At 45.1% G+C, this 17,335-nt stretch overlaps 1 protein-coding gene across 12 annotated transcripts in view; it reads right to left on the minus strand.

The window, feature by feature from the left end:
* Window positions 1–17,335, minus strand: part of cacna2d2a (calcium channel, voltage-dependent, alpha 2/delta subunit 2a) — a 226,498-nt gene that overhangs the window by 7,334 nt on the left and 201,829 nt on the right. For all 12 annotated transcript variants that reach the window (XM_061833800.1, XM_061833801.1, XM_061833799.1 and 9 more), the window contains 19 exons: window positions 15,927–16,016; window positions 15,759–15,827; window positions 14,180–14,254; window positions 13,875–13,949; window positions 13,720–13,791; window positions 13,191–13,262; window positions 13,041–13,102; window positions 10,830–10,906; window positions 6,958–7,018; window positions 6,572–6,669; window positions 4,827–4,917; window positions 3,397–3,459; window positions 3,176–3,279; window positions 2,983–3,081; window positions 2,805–2,896; window positions 1,885–1,932; window positions 1,725–1,796; window positions 1,483–1,635; window positions 1,285–1,337 (listed from right to left, as the gene is read on the minus strand). In XM_061833800.1, coding sequence (XP_061689784.1) covers window positions 1,285–1,337; window positions 1,483–1,635; window positions 1,725–1,796; window positions 1,885–1,932; window positions 2,805–2,896; window positions 2,983–3,081; window positions 3,176–3,279; window positions 3,397–3,459; window positions 4,827–4,917; window positions 6,572–6,669; window positions 6,958–7,018; window positions 10,830–10,906; window positions 13,041–13,102; window positions 13,191–13,262; window positions 13,720–13,791; window positions 13,875–13,949; window positions 14,180–14,254; window positions 15,759–15,827; window positions 15,927–16,016 — 1,526 coding nt within the window. The remainder of the gene's footprint in view (window positions 1–1,284; window positions 1,338–1,482; window positions 1,636–1,724; window positions 1,797–1,884; window positions 1,933–2,804; window positions 2,897–2,982; window positions 3,082–3,175; window positions 3,280–3,396; window positions 3,460–4,826; window positions 4,918–6,571; window positions 6,670–6,957; window positions 7,019–10,829; window positions 10,907–13,040; window positions 13,103–13,190; window positions 13,263–13,719; window positions 13,792–13,874; window positions 13,950–14,179; window positions 14,255–15,758; window positions 15,828–15,926; window positions 16,017–17,335) is intronic.

Consider the following 17,335-nt stretch of genomic DNA (forward strand, 5'->3'; position numbering starts at 1 on the left):
CGACCCGTCAGTCACTCGTGCAATAATAGCCAATCAGATAGCGGCATTGTCTTAACCCCTGGCTTGACACGCCCCTGCCGCCATGTTGTCCCACAAGCAATGCTGGTTGTCAGTAGCGTGCGCTTGGAAAAGTTAACGTTACGAAGGAAATGGTCCTCCGATGCGCTTGGGGAACGTGCAATTCCGATGAAAGGTATCCTGCTAGCTTGATTCATTTTCCAAAGCCTAAAACACAGTTGACCAAGTCTCTACGATGGATTAAGGCTCGCGGAAGAGCGCACGTACAACTAAATGTGGACAATATCGACAAACACGAGGCTCCATGTTCGAAGGTAAGCGAGGGAGAAGGATTTTCTCTGAGTTTGAATGAATTATTATCAGTGCGGGAGAACAACGTTCACTTTGTTAGCGTATCACTGACCTGCCGAACGAAGTGTGTCGTGTTTTATGCCGAAGAGTCGGGTTAGTGATGTGTAAATGCGCCGCGTCATGCAAGAGAAATCTTTATTTGCCTATTTGTGTCGCATCGGACTTTTAAGACAGAGCGCTGGCTTCCATTACCAGCCAAGTCAAACGAATACAGCCGCTCACTTCCAAAGACTACTCGTGATCTTTCCAAGTAAAAAGTACTCACCCTGCTTTACATGTGCAGTACGATTCCAATATTTTATCCTGTTGGGTTTCAATATGAAGGTTGTGAGCAAACTTTTTTTTGCATTGCTCGCCAACGTTTCGCTCTAACTCTGACACTGCGTCCTGCTCCGTCCAAAATCGTAATTGCGTGTACATATCCTCGCGTGAAATAGTTGACACCTCTCTGTAGAACTCTCTTGGACAAGTCTGGCAAAAAACATACCGCAATATTATCTGGAATACACGATAGAGAATCGACTTCAAACCTGTTCTGTTCAGTCGCCATTTTGGAAGCTTGTGGGACATGGCGAATGTAGCATGGGGGCGGGGCTTAAGATGGCCAGTCGGAATGGTCAATTGATTTTTGGTATTTTGTTGTGTCATGTCAAGGTCCAAATTATTTCAATACACATTATTAAAAAGCTGTCTGTTTATTATTGTGGCTCGAATTTGCAGTGGTGTAGAATTGAATTACATTCTATTTTTTGACAATCTAATGATCTGGACTAAATATTAAAAAGATATATTTATATATATATAGTCCAAGTAATAAAGTAGTGCTACACCTCAGAAAACTCCAAACAATACAATAATCAACTCATAAATCATCACTAAGTACCCATTTTGATAAACGTGAGCTTAATTTCTCACCATGCAGCTGCGGACGTCCACCAAGCCAGGTTGACGAAATCTGCAATCGTGGGCTGCGGAAGTGACAACGAGTCCAAGTAAAATGATGACATACTGGATGCATAAACAACGGGGCCTTGCGATACGAGCGACGCCACCTCGTTTGAAAGTCTTAGCATAAATTGTCCCAAAAAAAAAACCAAAAACATTTTTAACTACCACAAAAACTCCTCTCCGCGCAGCTCCGGCCTCGCTGTTGGGCATGCGCTCGCACACCGACTGGTAGTCGAACGACTGCTTGCGGTTGTAGAAGGAGTTGTTGTAGAGCGCGAACATCAGGTAGGGGTCCACCTCGCTGAAGAACATGCCAACCTGCGGGGGGGGGGGGGGGGGCACTACAGGAAGTCAGGACGGGAGGGGGTGGGGTTGGGCGTTCAACAGGAAGAGTAACCACGCCCCACCTTGTTCCAGTCATCCTTCTGGTTGGACATGATCAGGAAGCCGCCGTCGTCCACTAAGTAGCACAGGAGGTCCTGCGGGCGAATGCGACGGGGGGGGGGGGGGGGGGGGGGGGGGCGTGAGCAGGAGGAAAAGCGTCCGAGGAGACGAGTGGGCACTCACGTCGTTGTTGGCTTCGCAGTCCATCTCGCAGACCCTGTTCGGCCCACACTGACAAACACGACAGGAGGCAACGGAATCAAAAAAAAAAAAAAAAATGAGGGAACAAAAGAGACTTTGTGAGACTGCAAGAATCGGTCTTCGAAGAAGTGGGCCGCACCTTGGACTGCTCGCCAATTCATCGCAAGGCACAACCTGATCTCAGATAGATGAAGAAGTTTCTTTCGGCTTGTCCCGTTAGGGGTCGCCACAGCGTGACATCTCAGATGAACGCTCACATTTGTTTGGCACAGTCTTTACGCCGGACGTCCTTCCTGACGCAACCCCTCTCGGGGAGTAGAGGCCCCAAGTGAGATTCTGGTTTGCCAAACCAATGCTCTAACCACTGAGTTTTGGGGCTTCACACTGAGCTATGGGGCCTCCCTCAGATCTCCCAGTTAATTCTAATACTGTACTCGTGACCGGCTTCCTTAGAACTCGTTACTTTTTGGAGTCAATGACAAAGCAACCGCAAGTCAATTAAATGTCTACAATGTGTTATTTTAAACACAAGATGTCACCACAGAGCCACCAACGATTTCGCTACTTGATGTTTAGGCTTCGTTCAATCAGGTTTGTACGAATAGATGATAGACGCATCAATTTCTTCCCAAAGACAGCAGCAAGAAACAAAACAATATTTTAGCAAGTTTGTAATCAAATCAATCAATCGTGCTCATTATTGTATCTTACACGGTCAACCCATTTTCCGGATTTGGTCACGTGACCTTCAGCATATCACGGATTGCCAATATGTATTTCCCAAACGTATTTGCGAGTTACGGTACCAGTAATTTTTTGGTGGGTCACCTTACTCAATGTTTGGTGACAGAAATGTGATGTAAATGTAATGAAAACGGGCCACGGATTGCCCGTCGGGTTACCGTGTTGGGCCCTTGCCGGTTGTCCGTGTGGTTACTGGCAAGAATCTTGAACTTATCCACCCAGGCCTCCAGATCCAGTTTGACTCCGACGACTGACCAAGGGGCAGAACAGACAGTTACTGTGATTCTCTATAAAAAAAAAAAAACAAGGCATCGTCGACGTTACGGGCAAACGCACCCGCCGGTTTGATCGTCTTCCCTCCGACTGTGATCTCCACCGCCGTGCTGACCAGGATCCCTATGGTGTCGTTCTCCGGGTTGAGGAGCTCGTCTCTGGCTGCGAGACATACAAACACACACACGCAAAAAAAAAACTGGAGTCAACAAACCAGACCAGGCCCGGCGTGAGACTCCCCGGGAGCATCATTCACCTGTCCGATAAGGCGCTCTGAAGATGTAGCCCTTGTTGTCGAGACTGCGGCGGTAATAGCTGGCGTTAAACGGCTCGGGGTCTTCCTCCCAGCTTTCCGCGGCCCTGGCGTTTTAACAGAGAGCTGTAAATCTTCCCGCTGCGCTTCCTCCTTATCCAAGTAATTAGACTTTAAAAGGGAGGCATTTAAAACAAATACGTCTCGATAAGAGGGATCCTTACTTGTTGGGAAACACTCTTGTGATTCCCCCGTCCGTGGCAGCAAATACAGCCAAAAAGCCGTACCTTAAAACGCAGCGACAGGAGAAGACGTTAAAAGGGACATGTGACGCAAAACTGGCTTATTAATGGCATGAATGCAAATGGCACGTGTGAATTTACACAAGGGAATGTGTGTGGGAAGTTTTGAAACCCATCACATGCTCAGCTAGGCTGGGTGACGACCCGGAGGCTCTTTCAAGCTACGATAGCGCACCCCCGGCGGCAAAATGTTTGTGCTCAAGGGCCGCACTTAATACAGTACAACCTCGGTTCTCTACCACACTTTGTTCCAGAAGACGGTTCGAGAAGTGATTGGTCATTACAATCGGTGGAAATAGGAATAATGCGTTCCAAGCCCAAGAAAATTACGGCTTTTCGAAGCATTTTTCGAGCTTTTCCTGATAATAAACGGCATCGTAGAAATACATGTATAGTTTAAATACTTTATACAATAAAATAATTAAAGAAACATTTTTTTTTTTTGCTTAAAATGTATGCTTTAGTAGTAGAGTAGGCTGGGCTGGGAGCGCAATGCCGTATCTGTAGCGACTCGGCCCCCACCCTTGCAAACTTCTTTTGTATTAACAAAAGTGCAGAATAACTATAAACAAGCAATAATGAGGGGAAAAAAGCAAAAAAAAAAAAAATTTTTTTTTTTTTTACAATAGGTAACGTGCAAAAACAACTAATAACTTGAGTTAAAGAAATATTTGAAACAAAAAAATGCAGAAATGCTAATGGAAAAGAGCATTATTAAAATTAAAAATCTCGTGTCACTTTTTGGAGCCATGATTGGTGGTTAATAGTCTACAATAGGAAGAAAAAATTGTCAGTAAATGTCTAGAGCTAGGGCTACAGTATTTTCCGGGTTTTGTCGGGGGTCTTCGAGTACCAATTTTCATTTGAAAACAGAAGCAAAAAGAAAACTTGAAATTTTCGTTTGAAAACCGATTTGTTCGAGAACGAGGACGTTCGAGAACCGAGTATTAACGATTTGAAATCCGACAGATGGGCAGCTCATCTGGAGAGGTTAAAAGTTGATAGAGAAGATGCGAATAGCAATTATACATACATATATTTTAATCATAGAATTTTCATTTTAGATTTTAACATTTAATTCTTATTAATCAGGCATATTTTAATACAATCACTATCTATTTTTAAACGTATGCTTTATTACAATGTTACGCACACTTACGCCCATCAAAGTCTGCGCTTGCGCCGAACCCCCCAGCAAAAGAAAAGGCTTTAATACTTGAAAAACCTTTTTCTACGACACATTTTAAGCTATCGATCTTGAATAGAACAACCCTACTCAAATGTATTTACCCCGGCCGGGGGAGCGTTTCCTGGAAAGGTCCGTGCGACCCGTTTGGCCACTCGCTACTCACGTGTTCAAGTCTTTGTTCTTCCACACTTTGTCCACCAGCTGCCTGATGATGCCCGTGTCCAAAATCAGGTTGTGAAGGAGCAAGTTGTCGCCTAAACACGGCGACAGAGCACAGCTAAAATTCGCACCGAGTCCGAATATCAACGTGAATCGCACGAGGAGGTAGCCAAGCTTATTGTTTCCTATGGGGCGGGGGGCGACTTTGTTTAATGAGTTTTGGAAGGCCCATTATTGCACAGGTGATAATGGAATTTCAGGCTTTTAGCACACACAAAGGATTAGCAGGATTAATTATGTTTTGGGTTGGTTTTTTTTTTTTTTTTTGGGGTCAAATGTGTTAACGATGAGAAACAATGACTATCGCGAAGGTATTCGTTAAAGCAACTGCATAAAGTTTTCTGGGGGGGACAAATAAATGTCGCCAAACACCAACACATCAGTTTCATCATTTGGTATATAAATCTCGTTATTTTTAAATTCACGTGCTTAAAATGTGTTCAGTGAATGTCGCAAAAAGATGATCCTTTGGTGTGGCTTGTGTTCAAAGGGAACGGAATGCAACTTTTTGCTCATAATATACGGTTTCATGCTGAATACGAATCTGTTATGAAGGAAACATTGTTATTTTTCGAATATTTGCAACAAACGATCGCACATTGCTGTATCCGCCGGAAAAGGACAGAAACGTGGCGGAGAAAGTCGATCGGGGGCGTGACGTAGGACGTTGTGACAACAAGATGGATCCCGTAGGAATGCGCTGTAAAAACGGCGATGAATTTTCCGATGATTCGAGCGATGAACATTATTCGGAAGGGTCCCCACGAAGACGATGAAGAATATGAGCTTTATGAAGGCGTTAAAGGTTATCAATTTGAGCCAGTTGGATGGCACACGTCTTGTTTTGAAATTACGCAAACGTCGCGTATTTAGTGATTTGGTACGCGGCAACTACTTTGCGTGTAAAATGCTCATTATTGCACCAAAACACAAAGAACCCCATGACGTAGTCCAAGTTGGTATATTTTCACAAATAAGTCATAATAAAATAATAAAAATAATAATAATGCTTTCGTTCAGCTTGTCCCGTTCGGGGTTGCCACAGCATGTCGTCTCAGATGAACGCTTGTATTTGTTTGGCACAGTTTTAATAATAATAAAGTAACAAAAATAATAAGTCATTTTTACCGATTGGTTTTAGCTTAGAATCGCTGAGGAATTCTCAAAGCGATTGGGGTTTTCTTCGGCATGAGTACAAAAGACATTTAAATGACATTTAATTTAGCTTATCGTCGTTCCAAAACAGGCCGTCCCAGATTTTGGGACGTCTGAGGTCCGCCCACGAAATGAGTCGTTTTGTAGGCAAGAGAAACGAGGTCAAAGTTCGCAGACTTTAAGTCATAAACAATATATTTTTGGGGAAAAACATCGAACAGGATACGCATTTCATGGAACAGTTGAACATATATTTGCGTTAGAAATGAGACATTCCAGACACTTTGAGAGTGATGAAAATGACGCTCACAATCATAAATATGAAACCTGTTCAATATTTCTGATCTCAAATCTCTTTCTTCGTTCGCTTGTGTTGTTTTTCGTTCCGTCCGGAATCTCTTTGCCACCTCGCTACCTCACGCAGCTCAGTCTTGTGGAGTGGAAGTCAACGAATCCGTGTTCCACCCCCCGGCTGAAACTCGCGCTTTTATTTTGAAAAATTGACGGTGAAACGGTGAGCGGGATCGAACTGACATTGTTTGGAATCGGGGGTCACTTTCTCCATGAGGGCGATGAAGTTGAGCAGGAATTCAGTGTTGTTGCTCGACAACTCCAGATCGTTGCAGTATTCCCTGAGGAAGAAGAAGAAGAAAAAGAAGAAGAAGAAGAAGAAGATGACCGCTTACACCCGTTTTTACACACTTAGTCCCAAATGAAATCATGCGGCAGTGGAAGCATGCGCGAGGATTGTACTTGGGCACAGTGACGGTGAACTCTGATGACACAAACGCCAAGTTTGGGCATCACTCATCAGTGACAATGAAAACAAAACGATGCAACACACACAGAAATGAAAGATTTGCGGACGAGATGTGGCGTCATAACGACAACAAAGGAGCGTTCCATCCACACAAGGCTACCTGGGAGCAATGAATATATGTCCTTCAGACTCAAAACTGTTTGGCAGCAGTGACTCAAAATCTGCAACAGAAAGGGGGAAGATTATCCGGGAAGGGGCAGAGCTGGAGAGGGGCGGGGGCCGGGGAGTTGGGGGGGGACTCGCAGCTGTTCGCGGGGGCGGAGGGCGGCTGTACACGACGGGACTTTTACCATAGCAGCGTTGAGGAATCATGGGAAACGTTTGCGTTAGCCAATATGGTGCCTTAAATGCAACCTGACCTGAATGGATGAACTTGCAGTCCCCCCCCCCCCCCCGTTTAAAAAAAAACAAAAAACAAATTAAATTATGATACACTGAAGGATAAATTCAAAATGTTTGTTTGGGATGTCTGAGAAGTGACTTGACTCGGCGCGGCGTCCGGCAAGCGACTTTTCAGACCAGCACAGGGTTGCGGAGATAAAGGTCAGGCAGGCATCAACGTGGCCAACTGTTGCAAAGGGGGTCCTGATGGAGGTGGTCGCCCCTCAGAGTGCCAGGGCAGGGTGGGGGCCTCGGAAGGACACATAACGGCAGGAGATGCATTGCACTGTGAAGGGCACGTTGAGGGCAACGCTGACAAAAGCTGCAAATTTGTCATTTTTCTCACTGGAGCTCGAGCGCTACCAAATGGGGTGCCCGGGAAGTCTCCGCCCACAATGCCGTGCACCATCCCGGGGGGGTCGGGGGTTCGCCGAGGAAGCGTCGGGCCGTGCGCCTGGCGGTCTGAGGGGTGAGTCAAGGGATGTGGCGAGAGGGGGGGGAGGGTGAGGGGGTGTGGACAAGCTGATGGAGACGGGGGGATTGTCGAGAGGGACGACACAAGAGATCGCGGTCGCGGCACTGAGCTGACACCTGGGGAGGGGGGGAGGGGGGGGGGGGATGGACATGTGTCATTGGGGTGGGAGGGGGTGTCCGCTGTCCAGACACACTAACAACACGCTTCTTACCTCCCTGGTGCATCGTCAAGAAAGGTCTTAACGACTTGACAGTGAACATTTGGGTCCAATCCGCATAAATTTTACTTTCAATTTTTGCCTCGGGGCCAAGCACATTCCAGCAGTTAATAAACAAACAAAAGAAAAAAAATACCCTACTGTGCTAATATTATAAGGAACACACACTGCTGCTACTTTGTGCAAAATATGCGGTGATCTATTTGTAAATGGACAGCAATGTGAATAATAGCGCGCATATTCTGATGGCTAATTCCAAAAGACCACATTATAAGGTTAAAGATGCACAATCAACCTTAAAACGATGATCAAATTTGTCACCATTCTTAGCTCATATCTTAAATTTAATGTCTGTCAAGGACACGTGGTTCCGTTTTGCTGTGCTTGGGCTCATTTGGGAAAATTCCTACCAGGAACTACTTCTGAAGGCCGTTTACATATCCGCTGAGATCACCGACGGATCTAGCCGTCATATCGATAAATCCTGGGCCTTGATGCTACAAGGAACATTTACATATTTGTGAGAGCGTCAGAAATGGGCAGGAGAAGAGAGGATGCGAAGAGGAAGGGAAAGACAGACAGGAGGGAAAGGAGCCATCCGCGGAAGGAACGCGACTTCAGTTTCGGTCTTGCTGGTCGGCGCGTCTGCAGCGGAGGTGAACCGAGAAGCGAGCCTCTATCGTCATGTCGGGAAGGGTGAGGGTGTGGGGGGCGGGGAGTTGTCCCGGAGGCAAAGACGGGCAGGCAGACAAGGGGAGCCGGGGTTAGGGTGGGGGTCGGGGGTAACGGTAGGCAGGAGGAGGAGGAGGAAGAGGAGGGGAAGTCAAAGGTTAGGGAACGTGGACCAAGATGGCGTATACTTGCCCTGGATGTATGACACTGTGTGGATCCATCAGAGAAGGAGCAAGAAAAGAAACAGGGGGTCGGGTGGGAAGGGGATTTCAGGGGAGGGGGGGTCACAGACAATATTTTATTCAATTGATTGCTTGAATAAAAATATTGTGTTCTTGAAAGAAAAAAAGAAAAAAAAAAACACTTTTTGAACTCAAACAAGACAAGTGAAGCGGGATACAAACATACGGATTGGACCCAACGCAAAATTTATGGGATGTCTCCTGAAGATGATCCTGTGGCGGACGTGACTTTTTTTTTTTTTTTTTTCCCCGTGATTATTTCCCCTGCCACGGACTTCGATACTACAATTAGTAATATGCGATATTATACGACATAATATTCATAACAATTTGGAAACAACCTGAAATTCATCATGATGAGAAGAATTTGACAACGGAAAGTAGTTGAGCAAACATTTTGCCGCGCTTCCACATTTCTTTTACTACTCTGTTCCACAAAAATACTGAAAATTGTTCCCAATTTCGGAAAGATCATCCTGACCGATTATTCTGTGGTGCGCGCTGTGTTAAGAGATTCATTTTTCTTCCTCGGTCTGCTTGAAAAACATTCACGGCCGAACATTGCAACCTCGTTCAATGCGTTCAAACGGATATTTTTTTATTTTCCTTCACGGCATCCAGTCTTGGCACTACGAAAACTTCATTAGGTGAGGGTGACTGTGGAGATCTCAGGTGCATATCAATTGAATTACAATCGTGTCAAAAGCTCAATTTAGTTCAGTAGTTGAACTCAAAAAGTCAAACGCATAGAAGTACGATATACACTAGTATTAAAATATTACCGTTATATATATTATATAATATACATATATATATATATTATATTACGGGCCTACAAGCCGCAACTTTTTTCCACACGCTTTCAACCCTGCAGTTTATGCGGCGTCAGCGCCACGCTCGCGTTAAACTGTGTAACGAGGCTTATATCAAAAGGTGCGCTCTGTAGGCCGGGAATTACGGTACCTAATAATCGGGAAACAATAAAAATAATTTAAAATGGAGAAAGGTGTTGTCTGAAAAGTATTTTTCAAAGTGTTTTATGAGCACTGAAATAAACGAGATCTCAAAATCGGCGAAGATGAAAAAAATTCATGCGTGTACCCCGCTTCAAAGAAATGAAGACCAAACATCTTATTTGCTGAAGCAAATGAGAAAGACAGCAAAAACAAAAGACAATTATTGTGGAAAAATATCAAGAGGAAGTCCAACAAAGAAAGAATGAGAAAGACAAGAACAACAACAACAACGTGTCCCCATTCGGAGCCACAAAACCCAAACTCCCACAACGTGGGCAGCCCCGCACTCGGGCCCTGTGGGAGTTTATGTGCTGAATGATTCCAAAGCTCACACACGTTTCACAAAGTCACGCATACGACAGAGAAGGCAAAGAAAATCACAGTAGGCGTCATCCAGTAAGGAGGTGAAAAGCATGCGTGTTTTCACAATCCCCCACCCCCCGCCCCAAACAATACGGGAACACACGCTTCAGAATCATTTCTCGGTGGAGAAGAGGCGAGAGCATTTGTAAAAGAAATTATGAGAATAAAAACAAACAAAAAAAAAAAAAAGAATAGTACAAAGTCGCCATTATTTGCACCGGCATCACACAGCTTTCACCTTTCTGTCTCTTCAGTTTGTTTTTTTCTTCAGCCGGAGCGAAGAAAAAACATCACCGTTTTTTTTGTTTTGTTGTTTTTTTTTTTTGTTTAGGTTTGTTTTTACAGCACAGGATGGAGACAGGAGGGAGGAAGGAGGAAGGAAGGAGGGAGGGAGGGAGGGAGGGAGGGATACTCAGATTGGATCCTGCCTATCAAGGAGCATCGAGAGGAAGAGGAGGAGGAAAAGGAGGAGGAGGGAGAGAAAGGCCAGTCGCTCCGTTCCCTACGGTGATGTTGGAGATCTCGCGGGTTAAAAGTCGGACGTGAACGAGAGCGAGAGCGCGAGAGAGGGAAGTCGGGCGTTTTGGCGGCGAGAGGTCTACTTACACTGCACCTGCAGGATCTGGTCGCTAAGGTTGGCTTTGATGTGGCTCTCGCTATATGTGGGCAGAACCAAGCCTAGACTGAGATAGTCGGGCAGATGCACAAACGTTAGCGACACTCAAACACAAAATTCACTTCAGATACATCGCGGGGACAGAATACGGACAAAATGATTCAGTCGTTCGGATGGATTTTCTGGACCGATTGTAACTGGAGTCCGTTGCGGCCGACTTTTAGCGTGAAAAGAGGGATCCACCGTGGACTGGTTACCAAACAGTCACAGGGGGGGGGGGGGGGGGGGAGCTCCATCCTCATGAGGGTCACGGCTTAGCTGGAGCCAATTACACGTGACTTTTGGCGACGGAAGGCGGGGTCCACGGGGCACGTCCGTCCCATTTCATCAGCATTCAGAGCGGGAGAACCGGAGTCTATCCCGTACGACAATTAGCGAGAGGACCGGCATCGAGTTCAGCCTGAACAAGGGAACCACTACAGGGAGTCCTCGGTCTACGATTGAGATCCGTTCCTACAGTAGCGACTTAACCCGAATTTCAACTTGAGTCGGATTAAAGTCAGAATTTACGTCAAAAGACTTTGTATAAAAAACAAATAGATTGAAATAAACAAGATGACGTACTTGGCATGACTGCTGAGAGGTGGATGGAGAAGAAGAAGAAGAAGAAGAAGGGGAGGCTGTGCTTAGCTATTGCCAAGGAACCGGTCCTCACCAACCTTGTTTTGTGATCGTCGTATCCGACGTAGGAACGGAACCCTTCGCATGCGCTAAAATACATACGGGCTTTGTCTTTAATAATTGTCACCGCGGTCGAGCTACTGAAGCCTCGGTGGCGTCGGTGTCGCTCCTTCCTCCGATCTTTTTATGATCTTGAGCTTCGTTTCCATGGTCATGGATTTACTTTTGGCTGCAAAAGCACAGCTAAGGGACACAGCTTTCTTCTTTGTGCCGATAATGTCGAAAACGGAGGGCGAAAAATGCAAAGATACTCCCGACGAGCAAACACGGACAAGCGTTAGCCAGACAAAATGGCGGACGGGCGTAAAGTCGAAACGTCTTAGGTCGAAACCGTCTTAACCCGAGGACTCCCTGTATATTAATTTTTCTTTTCATTCGTTAGCTATTCGCCTTTCACCTGTGGCTTTGTTACAAAGTAATGAATGCATTCTAAAAAAAATAGCAATATTAGCATTCTGTCCCCCTACAAGCAAAGTCGGTCCCGTTATCATCTGTGATGTCGGATGTGTTCTATGAAGCAGAAAATTAACGACTGGATATGTTCAGAATACGGAAAATTCGTCACGTTGACGTTTGAGCGTTTATGCCGACCGGCCACACCACCCTGTCACGACCACTTGCTCAATTGATGATGATATCCAAATTTAAAAATTCATCTCTTTTGTGTCTTCCACTGCAGCACAGTACCGAAATGTTGTCGTTCCACGTGATGCTTTGTTGTGAATCTGGAAAAAAACGACTTTTTAAACGGCTTGCTTCGTCTCTGGAGGGCCTGCTCACTCACTGAATATAAAATCAAACCCCATTTTAGCGGACTCATTTCTGTGTGTAATTAATTTAAAAACCAAGTTACGTGAAATAATGGGAGGCGAACAGCCAAATGGTGCCAAACGTCAGCGGAGTTGCGGCGTTAGCATCAGGTGAGCGCAAAGCTGAGGAAGTTTGATCTGGCCAATGTGTCCAAAGCAAACACTGATCGCTGAGAAAATGATCCAACTACACTTGAATTGGGCCGAAAACCATTGTTTGTCCATTCATCTGTTTTCTCAGCCGCTTATCCTCACAAGAGTCGCGTTGAGTGCCGGAGCATAGCCCAGCCGTCAACGGGCAGGAGGCGGGGCACACCCTGAACTGGTTGCCAGCCAATCGCAGGGCACATCGAGACAAACAGCTGCATTCGCAATCACACCTTGGGGCAATTTAGAGTGTCCGATTAATGTCGCGTGTTTTTGGGATGTGGGAGGAATCCGGAGTGCCCGCCCGGAGAAAAGCCACGCAGGCAGGGGGGAGAACATGCAGACTCCACACAGGCGGGTCCAGGATTGAACCCGGGGCCTCAGAACTGTGAGGCCATTGCTGTCCAGCTGAGCCGCCGTGCCACCATCATATTTTATATAGCAGAAATACTGTATGTAATTCCAAATGTCATCTCGAGAATAATCAGTAGCCCGACGCCCAACCTGTAGTCTGTGCCCTCCACCGGCGTCCACGTGTACGTTCGCACGGCCTCGTCGATGTACCTCTGCGGACGGCCACAAAAATCCAGCGTCACGCAGTTTTTGGCAGGGGAAACATTTGACGCCGGAGCGGCTTTGTTATTGACGACTTGCCTCATCCACCGACTTGATGAGCGTCTTGATTTTCCGCTGGCCGGATTTGCCATCAATCATTTGTCTCCGGATCTGAGGGGGAGACGGCGAGGGAGTGAAAGTGAAAACAGATTGTTATTATGATTAAAAGGCAGAAATACGTTCCGGATATACAGCGAACACACATTGTTTGAAGGGAAATAGCCAAAAGCGGCAAATAACTTGACACCACCCACTAATAAAGGATTTGTGATTGCCTGTAGATGCCACAAGATGGCAGCAAAGCATTGAAAACACTATCATATCACATTTGGATTGATTTGCTATATTTTCTTTGTTTTTTTTGTTTTTTTTTTTCAACAAAACACCATGCATGTACCATGTACACCGTCTCGGACCCATGTTACATAAAGAAGATTATTTAGTAGTACATTGTACTTTTTATCGCAGGAGTAAACGTTCCGGTAGTGGCGATTATTGTACAAGGATTTCTCATTTTATGAAGGACATAAAACGATCCGAGATTACGAAGGACGCGATGTTCTCTTACCTCCTCCTTGTTGGTGTCCTCCAGTTCTGCGTCGAGGAAGTCCAGCGTGACAGGCTCCCTGAAGTTGATGATCTGCTGGAGAACGCAGACACTTAGAAAATAGAGGAGGCCACAAATGCCAGCCTCAGTCGTTCTATAGATGCGCACGCACACACCTTGGGTCGCAGGTTGGGGTGGAGCAGCACGTAACCGTTTGGGTCGGTCGCGAAGGTGTAACCGTTGGCGCCGAGCTGAGTGGCCAAAAAAAGAGAAAAGAGTCTACGTGTAAACACGAAGTGTACACCTTTCAGTTCAGGTGTGAATTTTGCCATTGAGGTCCTTGTAGCCAAAAAAAAAAAAAAAAAACACCAAAGTCAGACATGCAAAAGTTTCGACAAGGTCAAATCAAGTCCGCCTGGAATGGCGCCAACGCATTTTAGCCCGATTCCCCGAACTTGTTCCGGGTGCCCGTCACGCTCACTCTGTACGTGGGCGTCTTCTTTTTAATCTCATTGATGGCGATGTCCACGCCCATGACTCCGAGGATGAGCTGGTTCTGCGGAGGGAAGAACACACTCGGCGTTACGTACGCGGAGCCCGAAGAGGCTTTTCCGCGTTATCGCTACGGGCCGCCGTCTGATTCGCGTCGACTTTAGCTCTTATCGCTTCGATCTGTTCTACGCCTCGGTGATAAGCCCAGAGTAAATAGTTGGCTTAAGATGGATGCAAAGTGCCGTCTGGGCGATAACCGTGACAGAAGGGTGTTTGTCGTGGCAGCTGTCACAGTAAGGGGGCGCTGTTGGCGTGAAGAGCCGCAGCTATTGGCGCCGCATTGGCGATGGCTGACTATGGTCAACCAGCAACTAAGGCTGGAGTTAACACTGATCTAAAAAAAAAAAAAAGACTGGATTTGGTGGCATTGACTAACCAAAACTGAAGTCGCCATCCGCCATCTTGATACTCCCAAAACAAGCGTGCCGACCTGTGTGTTAATCGGCAGTTTCGTGGCTGTGAGAAAACGTTCCACAGGTAAGTTAGAAAGATTTACTTTGACGCTGTTTAAATTTGTTTTTAAAGTGTTTTTTCATTTTCTGATGAGCTTATTTCACTTGATCAACATTTTGTTTGCCGTTGTGGATGTTCACTGTTCACTCTCTGCTTCACCGTTATTGGCCAAGGTTTTTTTTTTTTTGGCGAAAAAGCGATGTCGATATTTTCCCAAACGTCATCAGTGGATTAGCAAGAAAACACATATTCTGTGAACTTTTTGATGAATTTCATAATACCGAACTCTGCAAATTGAATTCGATTTTCAAATGCGAGGAAACAAGTTGACATTTTCTGTCTGAAATAGGACGTCGCAGAGACCACAAATGAACAATGCGTTTAGCATGTATTTTCCCCATTGCGAGTCCTTATTTCCACACATATATCGAAGCGATTGACTTAAAATTTTATGTTTTTATGGCAAAAAATGCTCGTTTTTTTTCTACGTTATGATGTTAGTGCTTCACAGCGTATTTTGGGAAAAGTTAACGTGTCACGGAAATCGGGCCCTAGGTAATATGCAAGATTTCTTGCTAGCCACGGTCTTATATGTCTTTCCTTTGCACTCAGCCTTTTTAAGAAATCCTTCATGTTGCCAGAACTGAAAAAATGTCAAGCACACACGACCAGTTTTAATTCTACATGCCAAACTTTGAAAAAAAAAAAAAACCCCCGCCATAGTCAAACCTGCAAACTACATCCGCCACACGTTTTGGGAGTACCAAGATGGCGGCCAACCGGCTTCAACCAATCGACACACCGCTCAATGTGTATGTCCTATCCAGTCTTTTTTTTTGTTGTTGTTTTTAACATCAGTGGGAGTTAAACTGCAGGTCCAAGTAGCGAAGTACCACTTATTCTCTGTCTCGGTTGTTGCTGCTAGTTTCAGGTTGGAATTTTGGAAGGTAGGAAGGAAGGCAGGAAAGAAACGGTAGTTGGCTAGGTGGGACGCGTTATTCATCCTGCGAGGGAAACAAAATACGTTTCCATCGTCTTCATCTGATGCACCGTACCTGCGCGCTTGCACTATCAGCAGTGAGGTTGAAGACCGGCATGGTACCCGTGATGACAAGGCCCAAACCCTAGAGAACCACCAAACGGAACAAACACAACACATCACATCACCGGAACTTCAACTCGGTTGAAGGTTGTTTTTTTTTTTTTTTTTTTTTTCCACTCACCAAAGCATCCTGGTAGACGTTGGTCCACTGCACCTGTTTGGCTTTGGAGCCGGCCAGCACCATGGGACGTCCCAGGACGTCCAAGTACTCCTGAGACACGCAGGTGCAAATTCTTTTTAGAACTTGTGTTCAAACACGAGCGCCTTCAAATATTCGGAAAACTACGGCATGAAATAGCTTCGTCCTCGGTGGTCAAATAAAGTCATCGGCGGCGTGAAACCTGGGCAAGGTTACACCTGATCGTTACGAAGGAACTCTTAAAGACACATTGAGGCCGCGGAAGGCGTGATGTGCACTCGGGGCCGCTCCCCCCCCCAAGATGACTCGAATGACGACGTTGGCGTCGTGACTAAAGTCTGATTGTGCTGATTGTGGATCGGGGTGAGACTTTAACCCATTTGTGGCAAGGGTGGCAATTTTTTGCATTATTGAGATAAAAGTCTCCTAACAGGCCACAATCAAGGAAATAACATTTCTTTTTCGTTTATGGTTAAGTTATATGATAACTTTACTCATTAATAATCTTGTCCCAAAAGTGGGAACTTGGGTTTTCCCGGTAGATCGTCCCATAAACCAGAATCAGGATCAAATTAAAACACTTCAATATTTTGATGTACTGAAGGATATAATGCGTGAAAATCACGATGTCCCAAAAATGGGACGCCGCCCACGAATGGGTGAAGAGTACAAGTGAGGCGTCACAAGCCGAGCTAACTTTATTTAATTTGTGAGAAAAAGGTCACCATAAAGAAATGGAAACTGTGTGTACACTTGTGGCTTTTTTTAAAGGGGACATATTAGAACTTTTTGATGGCTAAACAAAACACAAATTCAGATTTAAGTTTCTAATAAGAAAAATAGCACGATATCAAAACGTCCAGTATCACAGTCCCGTCGATCCTTTAGATGGGAAACTAGCACAAGCTTTGTAGTTTTCCAACCCTTGAACAACAGATATTTTGATATTTACACAAACAGTAATTTTTGAAACATACAAAGATGATAGTCACGGGTGTATAATCTTTACCTTTTGTGAGAAATAGCATATTTTACAGCATCTTGCTGCTTATGAACTGTACGTATGAAATATACTGGCCCGTGGCCCACTTACCAGAAGGTAGGTAGCAATAAATTCAACCATGAAATGATGATGCACGCTTTAAAATCTTTCTACTTTTTAATTCCTTTTATACTCTCACTGTTTGTCTTTGCTAAGTAACCCTATTATGGTAGCATGCTATTTTTGTTCTTTTTTGTTGTTGTTATTGTTGTTGGGCTACAACAGTTTAATGGCCGTTCCATTCATTTCAATTAAAAAAAAAAAAAAATAAAGCAAATATACTGACCCACATACCAGAAGGTAGGTAGCAATAAATTCAACCATGAAATGATGATGCACACTTTAAAAT

Source organism: Syngnathoides biaculeatus, chromosome 10 (assembly GCF_019802595.1).
Source record: "Syngnathoides biaculeatus isolate LvHL_M chromosome 10, ASM1980259v1, whole genome shotgun sequence".
NCBI lineage: Eukaryota > Metazoa > Chordata > Actinopteri > Syngnathiformes > Syngnathidae > Syngnathoides > Syngnathoides biaculeatus.